Below are 20,923 nucleotides of genomic sequence, written 5' to 3' on the forward strand. Positions count from 1 at the left end.
CTGTCGTAGATCTAATAATTCGTTTTAAATTTTTCAGCAGCATGGTACATAGCTAGGTGTAGGTAAATTATATATGAATAGATAATGAACGAACAAACGCGTTTCGGAACAATAGCCGAGTTGAGTGATGAAATCCTCTATGACAAACGATCTCATTATATAATATTAACCACTAAACATAGACTGGGTGTGGTAGTTTCACCGGTACCTCAAATATTATCCCTTGTAACTCCTGAAATATTGCAGCACAAACAATGCAATTTTAGCACAAAATTAACACTAGCGAAATATCTTGGTTTGAAACCAAATTCTAAGTTGAGATTCCATCTAAAACAAATACTATATCGAATATAAAACCACGTCTTTCCGAATAACATATTTTAAATACACACAGAATAATTATGATTGTAATTTTGAAATGTACAAATGGCAGAAATTTCAAACATTTTATCTAAATCTCATATTATAAATCCATCTCGAGACGACACCTGTTCTCCATAATGAAGCTAACTGCAGGTTGGATATAGCTTCTAAAATCTAAATATTCGATAAGCGGAGAAACCAATTTTAATAAATTTGTAAAAAAAAGAAATAGATCAAAACCGTGGAATTTTAAATCTTCAAGAGATTCTGAACGAATGAAACGTAGAAAATAATATATTGGGTTTCAGGGTAAAAGCTATTGTGAAGTAGCGACCTTAACTATAAACTATGTTTATATACCGTCTGTTGGGTGGAGGAAAATACATTAGCCATTAGATATATTATATACGTATATATAGATTATTTAAAAATATTTTTCATATTATGATGGTAAAAGTGACAAAATCTCCAATTTACAACTACAGTAGGTAATAAAGATTACCTATACAGGGTGATTGAAAGACTGGTGCGTAACCTATGCTACAAGCTACAAGACAGGGTCATAACAAGGTATGTCATATTTTAGGACCTTGTTGATGATGGCGTGTGCAGATATGTAAATGAATATAAGTTTGTGTAAACTAGTAAACTATTTGTATTTCGTACGCAATCGTGACGTACCTATTGTTATATAGCTACTCCGCATTACCATTTCAATGATATTTTCAACACAGTACACGCATGCGCACATGCCACCATTGCATCAACAACTCGACAAATTTGTATTTTGAAGGTATATCTTTACGAGACAATAAACACCAATTCGTAAAAAAGAATAATCACCCTTATTCCCAGATGTTAGATTTAAATTTTTCTATCTTAAATTTTAAATAAAATAACATTGTCTTAATTCGTATTGCCATATCCGATATCCATTACCGGTTATTGTTTTTTTCTTGAACTTATAAGCTAGCATTATTTCCCAATTGACATAATTATTTCTTATTTAAAGTAGTAATTTATTTTGTTATGGGTGGGCACATGACCCACCTTTTATAACCATCGAGAGTGAGCTAATAAGGGGTGTGATTTGCCCCAGCCCCTGAGACTTTTTGCTAGAATGTTTTAGTGTACAATTCATGGTGGGTAGTAACTGGGTAAGTCATTGTACCTTGCTTTATGGTCAAATCCGAGTAATCCGACTGAAACAGTCAATCCGCCTAGTGCTTTGTGTATTTCGGTTAAAATATATAAACGAGCAAATCGATATAGGCGTAAAATCGCCCGGGGAAAAAAAAACAACAATAATAAACAGAATTTTTTAAAAAAGGGGAAATTATCACCCCATTATGTATTTTTATAGACAAAAATTTAATTATTTATATAATAAATTCGAGGACAAAATATGCAAGCCCCCTTTAAGGGCGGTGGTGGGGGAGAGTTGAATTTCTTGGATGAAAATCAGCCATCTATAACCTTATAATCGAGATTCTTTTGACATTGGGGGAATGGGGTAGTCCCTATATGCATATCGTTATAATGCGCAGGGTAGGACGTAATAATATGAGCGACACTCACGGCGAGATGGTTGGTGGTGTATCTGACGTAGTTGAGTGGGTCCGCGTAATCGCCAATAACGGAGCCGTTGGCCAGCGGGTGGTGCATGACGTTGTGTGGGTGAAGGTGTCCCAAGTAACTGGCGGCCGTGGCGTATCTGGGATCGACTGGAACCGGGCCGGCCAAGGGAATGCCGCCTCCGCCGCGGGGCAGGGTGGTCTGGCTGCCACCACCGCTCTTCGGGGTAGCGGACCGCGGTTGCTGGTCGTCGACCGCGGTCGCGGTTGTCGTCACGGTCATCGAATCTGCGCCGTAGTCAATTTTGTACCGGTAGTTGCTCAGCGACGACCCGGTGCCCGTCTCCATTTTGATGTCCGACACGTTCGACGACGCGTCAGATTCCCTGGCCACGGCGTTTTGCTTGTTGTCCGTGTCCAACTCTCCATTGAAATCGGCTGAAAACAATAATAATTCACGGACCATTATTATTATTGAAACTATTACTTATAATATTATTATAATTATACAATATATTATTGTGTTGGTTTGTATCTGATCTACAATATTTGACCAACTTTAGATTTATATTATTAACAATCAGGTGACATGTTTTATTAGATTAAAAAAAGGTTAGTCTACTAAAACTAGTTCAGTATATTTACTATAATGTTTTGTTCATGATTCAATAAATACTAACTAAATTCTGATTTTCAATATTTCATCTAAGTACCTTTGAAGTTTATTTGTATATGGCAGATATTGTATATTATATGAATATACGTAGGTACGACTTACTAATTAATATATAGAAATTGTTTTGATTTTTTTATACGCAATATAAATATCTATTAAAAGAAAACTTAACAATATACCTTTTTGTTAAAAAAAAAAAATATATATATATATATAGGTTTATATAATATGTATACAATACAGTATACCTTTACACATATTATTTTATGTATACCTAGTAGTTTAACATTATATAACGAAATAATTTTTTCTAAATCAATTGCTTTAGATATATTGGTATTGGAACAATAATCGTAGTAGGCGGTCGAGCTATTATTTTTATTAAACCATAAAGGATATTATTAAATCTGCTGCAGTAGACGGACGCACAATAGCTAGGTCACAAAATGTCCAATCATAATATAATAATAATATATTGTTAGATGTTTCTGTGTCTGCCTGTACCTTTATACGTATTAATTGAATTAGTCATGGGATAGTGTAGATTCCTATTTCCTATTCCGGCGGTATATAGGTATATATAATATAATATTGTACAGTATACCTTATTTGTAATAAAGTATAACGAACACGTTTTTTATGATTTTTATTAAAACAATTTATAATATTATTGTTACACACGCTTAATGTTTATGTTTCGAATTCTAAGTGCTTTGGAAATAACTAGACTAGCCAAAAAATAAAATACCTAGAAGAATTTTGATTCTGAAATATATGTCGGAAATAGACGGGTAAAAATTTATAAAAGCGATCGAAATTTATTTTTATTATCATTCGAGTAGAGATTATGACTTTTAGAAGTATTTTTGACTATAGTTTGCGTGTATATGCGCATAGTAAGTATATCTGTTTGTGCGATATATTATGTTAGTTACAATAGTTCATGTGGCGTGATTATTTGAAGGATTTTCTCGGAGTGGTTAATCTTAGGGATGACAAGTAACAGTCGTACTGCGGTTTCTGAGAAGTCGCGGAATAACATTTTCATTATTTGTATTGGTAATAAACTTAAGTATCATAACCAATAACCATATACTATTTTAATAGCTAGGTATATATTATATATATGCGAGTATAGGTACTATTACATTGAAGTCGATCGGCCATAACATTATTATTATTACATTATGTGATCCGGTTGCCGAGAAAATAAAGCAGAGCGCCATATTGAACTTTGTAATATAACGATGCCGATTGCCGAGGCTTATGAGTAGACTTTATTTATTATTATATTACAATAGACGTCACTGCAGCAGCATCAAGCAAGTATACACCTGTTGGCGACTTGATTTTCGACCACGTATTTTTATTATTACTGTATAATTATTATTGTTATTACGTAGATAGGTATACATATAAGTATGTACAGAGTGATTAGCCGCAAGTATACATAAGGCCATTCTTTTTCCAATTAAATGATGGATTTATTTAGTTCATAAGTTCTTAGTTTTGTAATTTTTAAGTGTACCTACTCAATGACCTTATTTTCAAATGCTTAGATTTCATGTATTAACACTTTCTACTGTTTTTAATATTTATTAACGATCTCCCTCTGGTATTCGATGGTTCTAAAAAAAAAAAATTATTATTTGTTGATGGTGCAAAGAATTGTTGTATAATTAAGCCTATTAATTATTTTTGAACTCTATTGTTGAATTTAAATAAATTGGTATTAAAATTAATTTGCTACTAATCAACATTAAATATTAATAAATGTCTTATTATATCATTTTTACAAATAGGTACTTAGTAAAATTGCTATTATTTTTGATTATCTGATTGATTTTGGTTTTATTGTTTAGGTAAATTCAATCAAAGATTTGGGAATTTATTTTGAAAGTAATCTTTCTTTTTAAACTAAATTATACAAGTACAATTAATTGTACAACTGTAATAAATTTTAAGGCGTTAGGTTTTATTAGTAAAAATACCTATACTGAATTATGAACCTAACTTTTATGATAAATATTCCTATATCCTCTTACCATTTTAGTTCAGAATTACATATATTTGACTTGTTTTGCTTTTTTTTTTTAGACATAACTTAACTAACGTCATGTTCATCTTTGATCTTTGTAAGCATAGTTTTACGTGTATTGAGTTATTATCTCAAAAATATGTAAAATAATTATCAAAATACTTAAGCAACATATATAATAATACTGTATTTTATCAAAACTCGTACAATTCTAAAGTCAATTCGATCATGTGACGATTATAATACTGCTATATAATATAATATTGTGACGGAATTAGATATAGTCATTTATTTAACTGGTCATTTTTGCCTTTTAACATTACGTAAGTATTGTTTTTGTTTTTTTTCTACATAGCCATTTAAAAAATAATAATAATATTCACCCCCCCCCCCCTCCTAATCTCATCACACACTTTGGTTCACTTTTCAGTGAAATTTACCACCTGGATTAAAAAAAAATAAATACGATCATCGCTTTTAATTAAGACAAAAACTACGGTGAATGTGCACCATATACATCATCAACAAATGGGGCCGGAATGGCGCAGTGGTTACGCAGTTCACTTCGACTCACACATTTTTTTCATAAATATAGGTCGAATGAGTTCTGAAAATCCAACGAAAACACAATAGTATACAATTTGCGCAATACCGTAGTTATATATTTTATCTTTCTCCAGATTCAAAAGTCATAAACATATTATTATTGTAATATGTGTATGTATTTACGAAAAAAATCAATTCACTTAAGAGGTAGGTATGTTATGTACATATTATTTATATTTTATATGTATTTACCTATTATTGTGTAGTAGGTATAATACGTACCGTCAACGTATTTTTTTGTTCGCTTCGGCGGTTGTCAAAATTACAAGTGCATGTATGACGTATGTATATGTAAGTATATAATATGACGTATGCTTTATTATAACTATTATTATGTGCCCCGTATAGATAAAATATATTATAAACATATACAAAGTTGTCGAGATTGGATTTGAATCTTCTTCTGTAGTCCGTCTTCCAAAAGCGAAAGTTTGGTGACCCATCATTTGACGTTGGCAACAATCCCTTTCCAGATCTCAAGATTTTCTGCCGATTGAATGGCCTCCCCCAGTGGATAGCCAATGATGGCTTTGATCTGGTCTATCCAACTTATTGGTGTTCTTCCGTGGCTTCTTTTTCCTTCTATTTTTCCTTCGATCACTAGATTCTCCAGGCTCGATTCATCCCTTCTTATAATGTGGCCAAAGAATCTTAGGATCCTCTGCTTACACACCACTGCCAGTCTTGTTCCTATATTTAGCATGACCAAAATTGAGAAGTTGGTTCTTCTTTCCATCCAAGAGATTCTCAACATCCATCTGTAGGCCCACATCTCAAATGCGTTTATGCGCTTTACGTCCTCTGCTTTGAGTGTCCATGTTTCAGATCCATAGAGCATCACTGAGAAGGTGAGTGCCTTGAGCAGTCGTAACTTGCTATTCCTGGAGATATGATTATCCTTCCAAATAGGTGTTAATCTGCTAACTGCTTCTCTCCCGAGTGTAACGCGACGCTTGATCTCTCTGGATGATCCGCCATCTGTTTGTACAATTGAACCTAAATATGTAAACTCATTCACTTTTTGGTAGTTGTTCAGTACATTGGTGTGTGATAATACTCCTGCTCGATCTACAACCATAACCTTTGTTTTACTCATGTTGATTGTCAGTCCATACTTATTGCTCGTTCTTCAACACGCTTTCTTAATTGGCTCATCTCCAATTCAGACTTGGCGCATAATGTAGTGTCATCCGTGAACTGCAAATTATTGATCTTTCTACCTCCAATAACTACTCCACCATTCCATTCCTGGAGTGATTCTCTTAATACTGCTTCACTGTAGATATTAAAGAGAATAGGTGATAAAATGCATCCTTGTCGAACACCCTTAGTAGGTTGAAACTGATCTGATACTGCATTTTGCGCTCTGATAACTGCTTTTGATTTTGTGTATAAATTCTTGATTAAGTGAATGATATGTTCAGGGACTCCCATTTCTTGCATGACTATCCATAGTTTCCTCCATTGCACACAGTTAAAAGCTTTGTTATAGTCAATGAAGCACAATACCAGTGGTTGATTGAATTCTCTACTCTTTTCTATGAGCTGGCGTGTATTCAAAATTTGTTCTCGTGTTCCTCTATCTTTGACAAAACCAGCTTGTTCCGGAGGTATTTGACTATCTACGTAGTACCTCAGTCTTGCATGAATGGCGTTTAGTAGGACTTTGGAGGCGTGTGAGATGAGTGAGATAGTGCGGTAGTTACTGCAGTCTTCGGTAGACCCTTTTTTGCGAAGTGGTATGAAGATTGATTCCACCCAGTCTTCAGGCCATACTCCTGTAGTCCAAATTTAATTACACAGTTTCCATAAGATCTTTACTCCTTTATCTCCAGATAGTTTTAACATTTCTGCAGTGATTTCATCTGATCCGGGTGCCTTATTGTTTTTCAGCTTTGACACTGCCTGTTCAATTTCCTCTGAGAGAAATCCTGGTTCCTGTTCACCATACGTGTTTTTATTGTCAGAGTGTTCATCTGGGTCTGTGTACAACTTTTGGCAGTAAGTCCTCCAGCATTCCAGAATATTGCCTGGATCTGTCTGCACTTTTCCATACACATCTTTTATAGCTGATCTTTTTAGCTTGAAGTCCCCAGTGAGCTTCTTAATTTCCTGGAATAGTTCACGTGTATGGTTCTTGTCTGCAAAAGCTTCAATTCTTTTGCACGTCTCAGTAATGATCTGATTTTTGTCTCGGCGGATTTCCCTTTTGATCTGCGCTGAGAGTTGCTTGTATTGAGGGGTGCAATGTAAGCCCTTGACTTTTAGTTCACGGCGCTGTTCGATGATATCAATGGTTTCCTTAGAAAACCAGCAGTTCTTTTTTTGGTTTCTCGGCCGTTCTTTTATAGTCTCATGATTTGAATATAACAATAATAAAAACAAAGGGTGTGTGGCATTTGATCCGTTTACGAGTGCTTATGCTTTACCTGTGTTATATTATTGTTATAATATGCATAATACATAAGTCGTGTGTACCTACCTACAGATGATTGTTTTCAGATTCTGAGCCGAACGAGAAACACGTTTTGCGACAATATAGGAGCGTATTATCTATTAATCGTTATGAATTTATAATAATATTTTACAGAGTTTTTTCTTGAATTTTTAACGACTGCCGAGGGTCATATTATCTTACAGTACCATATAATCTTCGAATAATACGTTGTTTGTAAAAATATTAAACCACCCAGAATACATTTGAAATGCTCGAGAGGGGAAAGAGACATGCCAGCTGGCTTGCTTCATGCAATGAATATGTTTATTATTTTGGGGCAAAGAGAAAAGAAATTATCTTAAAAGGTATTTACATACTGCCGTGTTAGACGCATATTCGATACGTTTAGGGACGTTTTGAGAAGAAACAGAGAGCATGCAGAAATTTATGGTTTTGTGTGCATGAAGAGGAGGCTTTTGGAGCCTTTGCGTGCGCATTTTTTTATGAGCGAGCATGTTTAACAGTTTCTTTAACGACTAGTAATGTTTTAAGATCTCCGTATTGTTATAATATATGCATCATTATATTTCACGCGCAAAACGCAATTCTATACTGCATTTGGATTTTATACATGCGCATTACCCTAAGTTGATTGATGGATGTCGATGACGTCGGCCGGCAGGATCCTAAAAATGTACCTACTTCCGGTTGACGTCATACTTCAATAGAAGAAAAGATAAATTAATCGTTTTTTCAATGAATGTGCGCTCATTGAACCAAATTTAGTAATTATGTGATCGTACTAGTTATTGCAGATCTGTTAAGAAAACGCGTTATAATAGTCATATAAACTGAAAATAACACGTCGTTATATATAGGTCACTAGGTGTCAAGTATTGTGATGAACAGTTCCCACCCGTTCTGGTTTTTTAACAGAATAAAAAAGAAAAAAGGTGTCTAGTGTGTCTACATAAAAATTTGACGTCTAAATATGTAGTTATCTATTTTTGTTAAGCCATTTCAAATGAGTTACATGAGTTTATTTGATAATTAGTTAATATTATACTTGATCGTTCGCAAAGTCTGAAACAATAAACAGTTCTGTGCGATATCTAATTTAAAATTAAAACCATAATATAATATGGCACGAGAATGCCAAGAAGTTTTGATATAATTTTCAATAACTTATTCACGTCTTTATTATTATCTGATATAATGATAATAATCAAACTGTATTATACATAAAAAATAAATATGGTATATAAGTTATTGATGTACCTACTACCTATATATATATATAATATTTCAATGATCTTTGCTTGCATGTTTGTTTTTTTCCCCTAAGTACCGGATTCGAGAGGGTACTTGGAGTATAGGCATATATATCAACGTACGACAAAATATTATACACATATAGAAGATACTTCTCCGACCGACGTAAACACGGCGGCGGCGACAAATCGATTTATATATTTCAAAATATAATATACACTTTCAACATCGCTCCGCGGACAAAAACCATTCGGCATTTTCGAAGTCGACGTTTTAACGCAACTAAAGTCGTTGTCAGCCCACTGCAATAATACAACATAATCCTGTAAGCCTGAACTCCTGTGTGAAAACGCGTGGTAGCGACACTTACAAATAATATAGAGATAAAAACAAGTATAAATGATATAATAGAGTGCGCGTATTTGTTGAACGAGCAGTTTCGAGTGGGGTCAGCAGTTGACATTATGTCTTATATTTTCGGGACCGTCGGGTTCTTTTAATTTTAACATACACTCGGCGTTGTGTCCACCCGGGTGTTTGGCTGCGCCGACGATCGGCTCACGTCCGTTCGAGCTTCTCCGACGGAAACGTCAACCGAGGGGCCCTCAAAAATATAAACCACGATGAGCGATCAACAATTTACATTAAATGTAATAGCTGAAGATGAGCGTCCCCCCCCCCCCCCCCCCGATAACCACTGTAGAGGCCATTGATTTCGACCGGAAACATATATATGTATCGGTGGCATACCCAGAGATGCAGAAAACCCGCTTTTCAGCCTAGGCTGTTATCAAGCGAAATTTAGATCACATGCAAATATGAATACTATATTATTATGAGAACATTAGATTTATGGTTTTTCGTTTGTTTGTTTTAATCGTTAATTATTATCGAGTAATTGTTTTGAGTTTAACATTTACCACTTGAAGAACTTGAAGAAGTGTTCTGCACTCTTAACATATTATCAGTCCGCCGCAGTCTATTCGTCGTCGAATTCCCACATAAATCTGCCACTGTGGTCTACGCGAGTCGTGTAAATATTATACGTTATCGGTGGTTCGTATCAGGGTCGTCGTCGTCATCGTTTGGGGTTGTTTTTGACTGATATCTCAAGTGCCTTTGTGAGTATATTATTACGTATATATATATATATATATATTATTGCAATAACAGCAGCTTATATGACTGCAGACGACGTCGAAGGATAATGATCGCGTATGTTATGTATATATATATATATACTTATTATATTATGTACAATATGCGAGACAACTATTATATATAGGTACCTACGACGCGCGTCTGTATATAATATGCATAGACGTATTTTGTAGTGTATTATTATTATTATTATGAATAGCTGCTATGCACGCGTACGTATAAACGTGGAGGGTAAAAGTGAAAGATCGGTTCTCTAGATATAGACAACACCACCGTCGTATCTATATGTATAATATTATACAATATGTATATATTTAAGCGCGCGTATATTACCACGGTCGTGGTGTAGTAGTTCACGCCATTATCATAATAATACTACGAGTATAATATCTATGGTCGGTGTTCGGTTTTAGGGTGTACCAAAACCGTATAAGTGGTTACATCAAAATTGCCATAATAAGAGCGATATTCTCTTAGAAATTATAAAATTGATTTTAATACGTAACAAAAAAAGATCTCAAAAAAAAAAAAAAAAAAAAAACATCGTTCAAAATACCGTGAAATGCAATAAAATGAGAAAAAATAATACTCAAAGTAAAAATAATAACATTTTCAATTATAAAAAATGGTAATATATAATGCAAAACTAATATATTCATAATAAATTAGATTGCGAACAATGTAACAATATCTAATTAAAATAAAATGTAATGTATAATTCGGATTCTATAGGTAAATATTATGATTTTTAATTTCCCAGAGTATTGAATAATTATTAGTGATGATTTTAAATTAATTAAACATCTAGTTTGATTAAATTGAATAACCATTTATTGTTTATAGTTTAGGACGTGCATATAGTTCGTCGTGACGCTCGGCAATAAAATTGGGAAAAATCATAATACAGGTACTATATAAATCTAAATAGATCGTAAAAAACCGTTATTTAAAAAACAAAATTTGTTTTCGTTTTCGTGCTCGCGGTGCAGTCGAGAACAAAAGTCAAGTCTCAGACGAATCCAAAAATATGTGTATAGCGTTTTATTGCTACAGACGAACAGTCACTTAATAGTTTAATCAAAATATCAAAATGCAGTGCACCACTTTATTGTTGGCGTTTAATACATAATGTATCAGATCTCGCGTTATTTGATCGTAGCGGTGCGGTGAATTGTATGTGACAATGCAGTTATTATATTGTGATATAGCAGCAGCAGCAGCGGGAATCATCTCCACTTGGAAAAAAATAAAAACATCGAAAACACAAAACTTTATACGTTACGCTTTGAACCCCACTGTCCTTTTCCTCCTCTTAGTCGCCGAAACCATACACCGGTGTACACAGTAATACTTAATAAATTTAATAGTTACACCCGTCTTGGTTGATCACCGTCATACCATCTTAATGTTTCTTTATCTTGGACGATTCATATTATAGGGTAACCTAACTGTGTAAATCGATTCTTTTTTTCTCTGCGTTTTATTTATTTTTAATTCGTTAAAAAATTCAGTAATTCCGCCTCATAATATATTCCTTTCGACCAATATTATTTAATTGCAGACAAACGATATAGGACCATCACTCTCTTTCTTCCGAATTGACGTTAATATTGATAGGCCTCTTAGTATAATAACATTTTAATTTAATTTCTATAATAATTACTTTATGATGAAAATGTAAGGTTAAATATTTTATATATATATATATATACAGGATGATTCTTTTATCAATTAACACTCATTATTTCAAAATTTTAGATCCATCTAGTTCTGGAACTAAATATTTTTTAAATATTTTCACCCTTATATTTATCAAGTAAACAATTATCAACTTTTGATTTTCAAATGACAACCTATACTTAAAATTTCATAAACTAAAAAGACAATTTTTTCAATGAATTGTCATTTTTCGTTAGTCCGTTTACAAGATATAGCCTCCCAAAGTTGGGTGGTGTTTGTGTGTTATAGGTGTATGTTAGGTGATACTTACACACAAACACCATAATTATATGAGTGTTGTTTGATAAAAGAATCACCCTATATATAAATAGGTAGGTATTGAATAAACTGACATAATTCACAATATTGAACAGAAAACTGAAAAAAAAATGGTACTATATGACATATGTATATCCACAATAATTCAGACATTCTGACATTCAGCACCACGGCACTAGTTATAGGTAGTATATACCATACACGATACACATTCTGGACGAAATTCGGGGACTTGTGCTATAAAAATATTTCCACTGTTCGGGAAGCCGGTTTCGATTATTTTTCAAACTAAAAAAATCTCCAACCACTTCGTTCGTCATAAATTATGATATTATTCAACTCGACGAGATGTCGAAAACTCACGATTCCCACGCCGGTCGTTATAATATTTGCCTTCGCGATAGTTCCAAAGTTGATTTCGTAGAAAAAAAAAACTATACTACGTTTCTTCTGTGTGCGGTCTACGTATATCGAGATCAGTCGAGGCCGGTCACCGCGGTATCGAAGTCCGATTGAATATTACATTAGATTATATTATTCTTTAATTCAACGCGACCGTTAAAACAGGTGTGTGTTAAATAAAACCACGGAGCTGCTTTAAAATGTATAATTAAGATTTATTTAGATGACATTTGTAGCACACGCAACGAATTCATCGTCGATCGTAAGCCGTAAACAATGCTCGCTGGATTTATGTTAGGCTCTAAAATCCTCAGAAATATGCACTTTAAAATATGCATTTATGCTCTTTTTTTGTAGGGATATACCCTATAAAAAAAAAATGCGAACCAATCGATTAAAAAAAGTATTTTATTTTCATTATTTTTTAAACATTTAAATAAAATTATATATATTTTTTTATTTGGTTCATTATAATTTATTGAAATTTAAAATATTAATAAATTAAATCTAATGAAAACTATACGCGGTGCACTCGGATCACCAAAAAAACGACTAATGTGTATGATTTACGAAAACCTACTCAATAACAGATTAGGGACTACTTGTCACAATAGATCTCGGATAAGGTAAGAAAACGACTTCGTCAAATTACATGGGCTATAAAATATAACTATAAAGTATTATACAGATATGTCATTTTAATGAATATAAGCAAAACTTGCATACTATTATGAATTTAAAAACCGTTCAATATATTATGAAATAAAAAACCGAAAAACATAGAAATATGCAGTACATGTCGAAAAATGGCAAAATATACAAAATAATACTTTGTATTTCGGATCTATTGACTATATTTAAAATTTGTAATTTACCTACTTGGCTATTTTTTGGAGTTTTTAGAAGAAAAAAAACATACAAATCCAAATAAATCTTGACCCTATAGATAAACAACCGAAATAATATTATACCTACGTAATAATATTATGCACCGTCGTAATTGTCGATAACCACTTGAAAATTATTCACTATTTGCAATAATATTTGTGTTTTCCGTATATGTTAGCACTATCGGTCTGTATAGGACGGAACAACGAGTACAACGCATATATTCTAAACATACAGATAAATCGTTTATGATAATAATTATATGCTGAGTATTTCGTAGCGACTTATCTCTGTCAAAAACAATATTATTATAATTAATAGTACCTAATACTAATTAACTTCATGTTGCATTAGACACTTTTTTAACAGTTTATTTAGGCAAATATATAAATATTTTAAAAGTTAGATTGCCTACTACTAATTTCTATTTTAAGTTTATTTCAAATAATAATGTAAGCCCAGGACGCTGCAGGGAATGGGTGTAAACTGTTTACCAACTTATTATATGGCATTAATCGGATGTATTGGTTCGAAAATCAAGCCGAATGTTGTTTGAAATATACTCAAACCTAACCAAAAACCAAAATAAATGATTCGCAAATCAAATTAAAATGATATACCTATATATTAAATCCTAAGATATTTTTATATTAATGCTAAATACATTGGTTGATATTTACTTTTAAGATAATTGCTGTTTTTAATTTTTTGTATGTTTTTAAATATTTTATTGTTGTCTAGTTATGTGGTTTTATATAATCGTTGATCTGTGATAGTAAAACTAAAAGCTAATAAAAAAAAAAAAATTGGCTAATAAAAGAATAGATTATCGAACTATACTTTTATTTCATTATTTTAATAATATAGGTACATCAACATAATATGTATCACTATTTATAATATTTAACTTTTAATTAATTTTTTTTAGACGAATGAAATGTATAATTTCAACTATTTGTTTGATTTTGATTTTTGAATCATGTTAAAATTATTTTTAAATTGGCGATTTCTTTGAAAGTTAACTAAAGATTCGATATGTTATATTCAAACATTAATTATCGGTTCAGGTTTCATGGACATCATATAATCTTCTATGAATGTGATATAGGCGTCTTCGAAACATATTGTAATCAATGTGTTCTGTCGTCGGAGTTGTGCAGAGAATATTAAAAAATAATTGCCTGCAGTTTATATTATAACAAATTTAGATCATACGAAATTATCATTATAATATTATGGGTATACAACTGGTACAAGTCAACGTGAAATAATAACGAAACGGACGAACGCGCCGTGTGTTTTCGACAACTAATCCATAATAATAATATTATATTATAAACTTTGAAATTTCGACCGCAGACAATATTATATATTCGATATAAGCGACCTATCAGCCGCAGCTCGAAATCTGGTCATGTATATATTAAGTATTCATACACCTATATATATCTATTTATATCACATACGTATTTCACGATGCTGTGGTTTCTATATTATTATTACAATAATTTTACGGATTATAAAATAAAGTGAACAAATAAACGACAGTTAAAGACTATTGTTACGATGATAACATCGAAATACACCGATCCTAACCGACAGGACTTGAAAACCGATGATATTGAGTGCAGATTTTGAATACCAGTCAAAACCGTTAAAACCCGATATCGAAATCGAAACTGAAAACGAAATCGAAAAAAAAATCAAAATCGATGGTCAAAAACTGAAATCAAAACCTCAAATTATTTAATTTTTTATTAAACGGGTCGTTAATTTTTGTTTCAATCCTGAACAATCCGGATAAGGGTTAATCCGGGGCTCAACACTACTTTGTACTGGCGAATCCTGCAGTACAAGGAAATATCTCGAGTAGGTATACTCGCATATAAACTCTCTGTGCTATATTTACAAGATAGATCATCGGAGGGGTGACCGTAATATAGGTATACCGATTTGAGGTCGATATACTGGTATACCTAACCGGTATATCTTCTTTTAATTTTTTAACGGTTCACCGAAAATATCGAAAATATTGAATTATCAAAGTATCGAGAATATTGAAATCTGGAATATCGATTACACTGATATTAGTCAATTAATATTTTAATCTATTTTTAAATTGTACAAAATACAATAGTAGAACATTTTTTCATATTAAAAAAGAAATTTTTTTTCCATTTATACAAAGCGGTACAACTACGCTCCTTTCGAATGTTTTCCAGTTTTCCGTATAATTCATGTTATAAAGTTATTAAATATTTACGTGTTATTATTATTTAAATCTTGCTTTGTTAAAGACATTTAAAAAGTGCGGCGACGATCGTTGCGAATTTTACGTCTTAACGAATTCAAATATTATGTTTCTGCTTTTTTTTTCTATCGCATTACTACAAAGTATTACCCGTATACGACGAACAAAAGATGAGCATTTCTTCGTCGAAAAAATTGCTGTTATTGAATACTAATTCAAAAAGCAACATACAAACGGAACACTTGGCGCTTGCTCTTCGTATAATAATTCGTTCCATGTCAGTAAGTACCACTGTTGATTGTTGCGTGATTACAATATTATAAAGGAAAACCGTTTCTGGTGAAAAAATAGCACTCAGCTGAAGGTTAAAGTCATAGTTAACAAACCGAATGCATGCACTTAATAATATATACATATAAGACACAATTTTCCATTTATTAGTAGTGTGGGTGTGTGTGTTATTTTTTTAAATATATATGTATCTATACAAAAAAGATATTTAAGTTTTAAAAACATAAAAATACCTACCATGGATTTAAAATATATTATTTTCGTATCGAAAAAAACTTTAAGACTCAGCGCGTACTTATATTAGTCTTATGCATCGCGTAAGTCCATAATAATATAATACTTTAACTAAGACTATGACGTAGCCCGAACGTTTTTCACGCGATATTTGCAAATATTTATTAGCGTGCGTGTCAGGTCGTTTTCATATTATAAAAGCAAATCAAAATATTATTCGTCACAATAGACCCCCGACCGTCGATCACGATTATATCCTAAATTATCAGACATAAAATGTATACTATATATATTATTTAGTACCATACATATTATAATATTAATACGCATTTTGACATGTTTATGCGAACCTCGTTCGGTTTAGACGCCGTTGAAGAGTACAAAACCGGAGATGAGTAACGAAATTTAGGTAGGTATAGTTATTGTGTACACACACATATGTATTATATTATTATTATACGGTCTTTGGAATAAAAATATATTATATTAAGAGGACGCCACACCCACATGTGTTGTCTCCGTCGTACAATTGCAAATTATTTTTATATCTAAAAATACTCATAACTCGGTTTAAAATTAAAATATAATAAAAATCCTATATGAGATGCCCTCGGTAATAATCTCGCCTTTAATTTTTATAATAGGTCAATTCACTCTAAATTTTAAATTAACGGAGAGAAACGTGATCTGCTGAGAGTAAAATTTGCTATGTTACGCACTTGTACGAAGGAGACAACACATACGAGTATACGGGTGTGGCGTCCTCTTAAGCACACCTCATACACTGCAGCGGCGGTTAATATTTTAATGACAAATGACAATCCATTATTATAATATACGCAGGCACCTACGACATACGTTCACCTACATTATTATTGATAATTAATAAAATTAATAAAAAAAATATATTATATTGTGTGTTCGTAGATTCCGGTCGACCACGGGAACATGCAGCAGATGAACCGACAAACGGCGCAACAGAGATCTCTGGAGAAAAAAAAAACGGTTTGTGATCGGACGAATGTCTGCAAGACTGCACTGCACGAGATCGCCGACTGAGGGTAAGTATTATATATAATATATATATATATCATACAAAAGATAATTTTACGTATAATATGGAGCACGAGCACGCAAGATCAGAACGTTTTAGAGTGTATTTACGAATTTTAAGTACCTATACTCATAAAACGTTAAATTATAAATTACATATAAAAACATAATTATTATATTACAGCGGCGGCGGCGGCCAAACCGTTCGACAGTGTGGTTTTATGACCGCACTGCAGGTGGTATCATCGAATCTGAAAACTAATATAAAGTTACCTATTCACTTCGATCGATTATAGTAATATGACGAGATATGACGATATTATTACCTACCTATATTATGCATTTAAGTATTATTGTATTTTCGATTATAAAAATACAACGCGGCAATCTGATTTTGTATTTACGATATATAATTTACGATAACCTATATATATATCGAAAAAAAATATATATATTTAAAACCATTTCTAAATATACGTCGTGGGTTATTTATTGAAATGATATTATAATGTCTAATTTAATAATTAGAATCGTTTACGATTTTTCTATATTCATAGATGGCGAATTCATATAAATTAGCGTGTTACTCAATTATGTTACTCTATTAAGTACCTACTCATTTATAGTTTATATATTTTCAAATCGTAAATTATTGAGAATTCATAATTGGTAGATCAGGTATGAATCCCGCAAGTACCGACATATCAGAGAGATTCGGCAGAAAGTTTTTAGGTGAACACACCCCGTTATGAAATCGGAAAATTCGTAATCTTTTTTATTACTTCCTATTTTATCCATTAATTTAATATGTATATATATATATATTGGCTACAATATCAGTACAAAGCCATTACAATTATATGACTATACAAGGTGTAACAGGTAGAACTGATTTTTCGAATAACTTGTTTAAATTAGTATTTTTTTTTTTTTTTTTTCATTAAGTGACCCTAGCGCTGCATGTATAATAATTATTTTTTATGTTTATTTTTTAATACTGAAAATAAAAGAATTTAAATTTAACAAAAATATTTTTTTGATATATTCAAAATAGCTTATTTGTGAATCTGATTATAAGAACAATTTGATGGTAAAACGATTTATCGAAGTCAAATAATTTATTTTTTAGAATTTTTTTATATTCAATATTTCTTTTGATAAATTAATTGAGAACGTAATAACTATTTTCAAAATATGATTTTTGAGAATTTGCTGCCACGAGTATATTTTTTAAATTATTTACTTATCATATAACATTATAAAAAATTTTTTCATACGTTTATTTAATATATATATTTTTTGTCAGATTTTTCTGTTACACCCTGTATATTTAAAATCACAATAATATAATATGATGTCTATATTTTTTTAATCTTTGTAGGTGGGTGAAGATTTTCATTGAATAATCCATGATGATCGTGGAAACTAGTATGGCTTTAAGCTTTAACACCTCCTCCCCACAATCGTTTTGTTTAAAAATACACCAGCACGAGGGGTTGGTTACATTTACTAAATTTTGATTGATGTGCAGTAAAAAAAAAAACAAAATCTGTCTACGAAGTCAATTGGATTTGAAACTCTGACATATTTCAATCATTTGGCGGTCGATCACTGCGGATACAAACAGACTGAAAATGCACAATATCATTTATAATTATTCCGGTAGTCACCGTGTAGGCAAGTTTATAGTGACAGCACATCGATGCCATTCCGGAAACGGTTTTCAGGATGTCTCGCTAGTTCACAAACTATCTGCAGATTTTGTAATTATTGTTTATTATTATTTAAACGCAGTGCATCGTTAAAGTTTATTAACGCTTGACGACCGAGTCAAGTCGAAACGAGAATTGCAGCTTTTGGACGTATTCACAAATACTTACCATGGCCATCACACGCTGTATAATAATATAATATTATTATTTTTGTGTTTCGATTTTTTCTATGATAACATATTATGCGATTTTATAACACGCGGCGGTAATATAGATATCCGTTAATCGTATTGCAGCTGACACGCGTGTTCAGTTTATATAATATGAGCCACGTCTTCATCGCTACTTTATGTAATATAATATTATTATTTTGTTACGAACACAGCATCTTTGGCGGAGATTAGTTTTAATTAAAACACAGACGCACGTCGTGGCCGCATAAATATTTTTACGATTATTGGACGGTAGGACGGATATGATATTGTTATGTGTATATGACCTACCCATGTGAAGGCGGAGTCATTATAGCAGTGTTATTATATATTATATAAACGGCAAGAAACTCAAATGTTTTACGAGGAAAACATAATGTAACTCGATAGTCATTTAATAGGTACTCCAAATAATAAATAATATAAGAAATAAATAAAGCCATAAACATTATGGTAATATATACATTTCACACACACACATACACACATAATAGTTTGCCGCTACTGTACCTACCTATAATATAATTTCGGCCATTAGGAATGTCGTGGTTACATCCTCGAGCTACTTGTTTGGTGTGTGTGCACCTAGGTATAAAATATTATGTATATGTGAATGCGCGCGCGTGTGTGTGAGTGTGTATAACGAGAAAATGTGGTTAAAACCATGTTCACGTAATACACGTAAAAGGACGACGCGTTGCGTTACGTAAAATTATTTTGTCCGACGACTTTCAGTCTTCGTATTATGATTTTACGCATGTAAACAGCAAACACCGAACACCAAAGTAGAATATTTTTTTTTTTTTTTAATGACGACACTCGCTGTACTCATTTCTTCGAAAACTATCAACGATTTTGGAAATATGTCTTTTTTATTTCATGCAATTTTAGATTACAAATGACTCCGTGACTATGGGAAGTATACAATTTTTGAAAAAAAAAACTGTATTTTAATCGTTAAAAATTTTAAAATTTTGTTTGAACAACAGCATACATATCAATTGTAATATTTAATATCATGAAATGTTTTCTTCTTCTTAAAATTTCAATGTTTTGAAATATCGAAGCTAGTAATCGATGAGTTTTTAGATGTGTTGAGTATAGTGACTAACATATTTTTTCGGGTTACCATAGCCATAGCAGTATCATATACTATTCTGTGCTTCAAACAAATATCGAAGAAATACTTTGAATGATGAATAATGTGTTGTTGTTAAATTTTTTTTTTTTATGACCAATAATTAACTATACTCAATCTAAATTCAATTATGATTAAAAATACGTCATTATGCTTCGGAATAATATATAAGTAATATTTAATATATATAAAAAATTAGTAAGTTGTCGGTCGATGAAAAGTAATAGTCTTAACAGTAAACATCATGTTTTGTTGGAATGACTTAAAATTATCTATGAAAACGTTTTAATAATTGTCGAGAAAATTAGTTTTAAGATCTCCACTATAATAATAGTAATATTATATTATACAAGGCGGTCCACCGCCTTTTCCCAAATTTCAATAAATAACATTATATAAATCCAAGACGACGGTCGATGATGCAGTTCAAATAGAATAACCCACAGGTCTATAAGTCTATATAGGTAATCCCGAGCACTGCAAGATGACTGTTTGATTGGGAAATTCAGAAAAAGCTTTATGCTGAACAGAATATTAATAAATTATTATTAATGCTTTCCCGAGCCCTTTTCAGAAAAAAAATGTCAACCCGTTGCGCGTCGTAATCTAGCTACTCC

The 20,923-nt window shown here is 32.0% G+C and overlaps 1 protein-coding gene across 1 annotated transcript in view; it reads right to left on the reverse strand.

Annotated features, from left to right (window-relative positions):
• The window catches only part of rst (irregular chiasm C-roughest), a 266,079-nt gene that overhangs the window by 47,254 nt on the left and 197,902 nt on the right, over window positions 1–20,923 (reverse strand). Inside the window, exon 10 of the mRNA XM_089215933.1 lies at window positions 1,942–2,375. Coding sequence (XP_089072059.1) covers window positions 1,942–2,375 — 434 coding nt within the window. The remainder of the gene's footprint in view (window positions 1–1,941; window positions 2,376–20,923) is intronic.

Source organism: Diuraphis noxia, unplaced genomic scaffold (assembly GCF_037042655.1).
Source record: "Diuraphis noxia isolate RWA-SAM2 unplaced genomic scaffold, SU_Dnox_SAM2 contig0001, whole genome shotgun sequence".
Lineage (NCBI taxonomy): Eukaryota > Metazoa > Arthropoda > Insecta > Hemiptera > Aphididae > Diuraphis > Diuraphis noxia.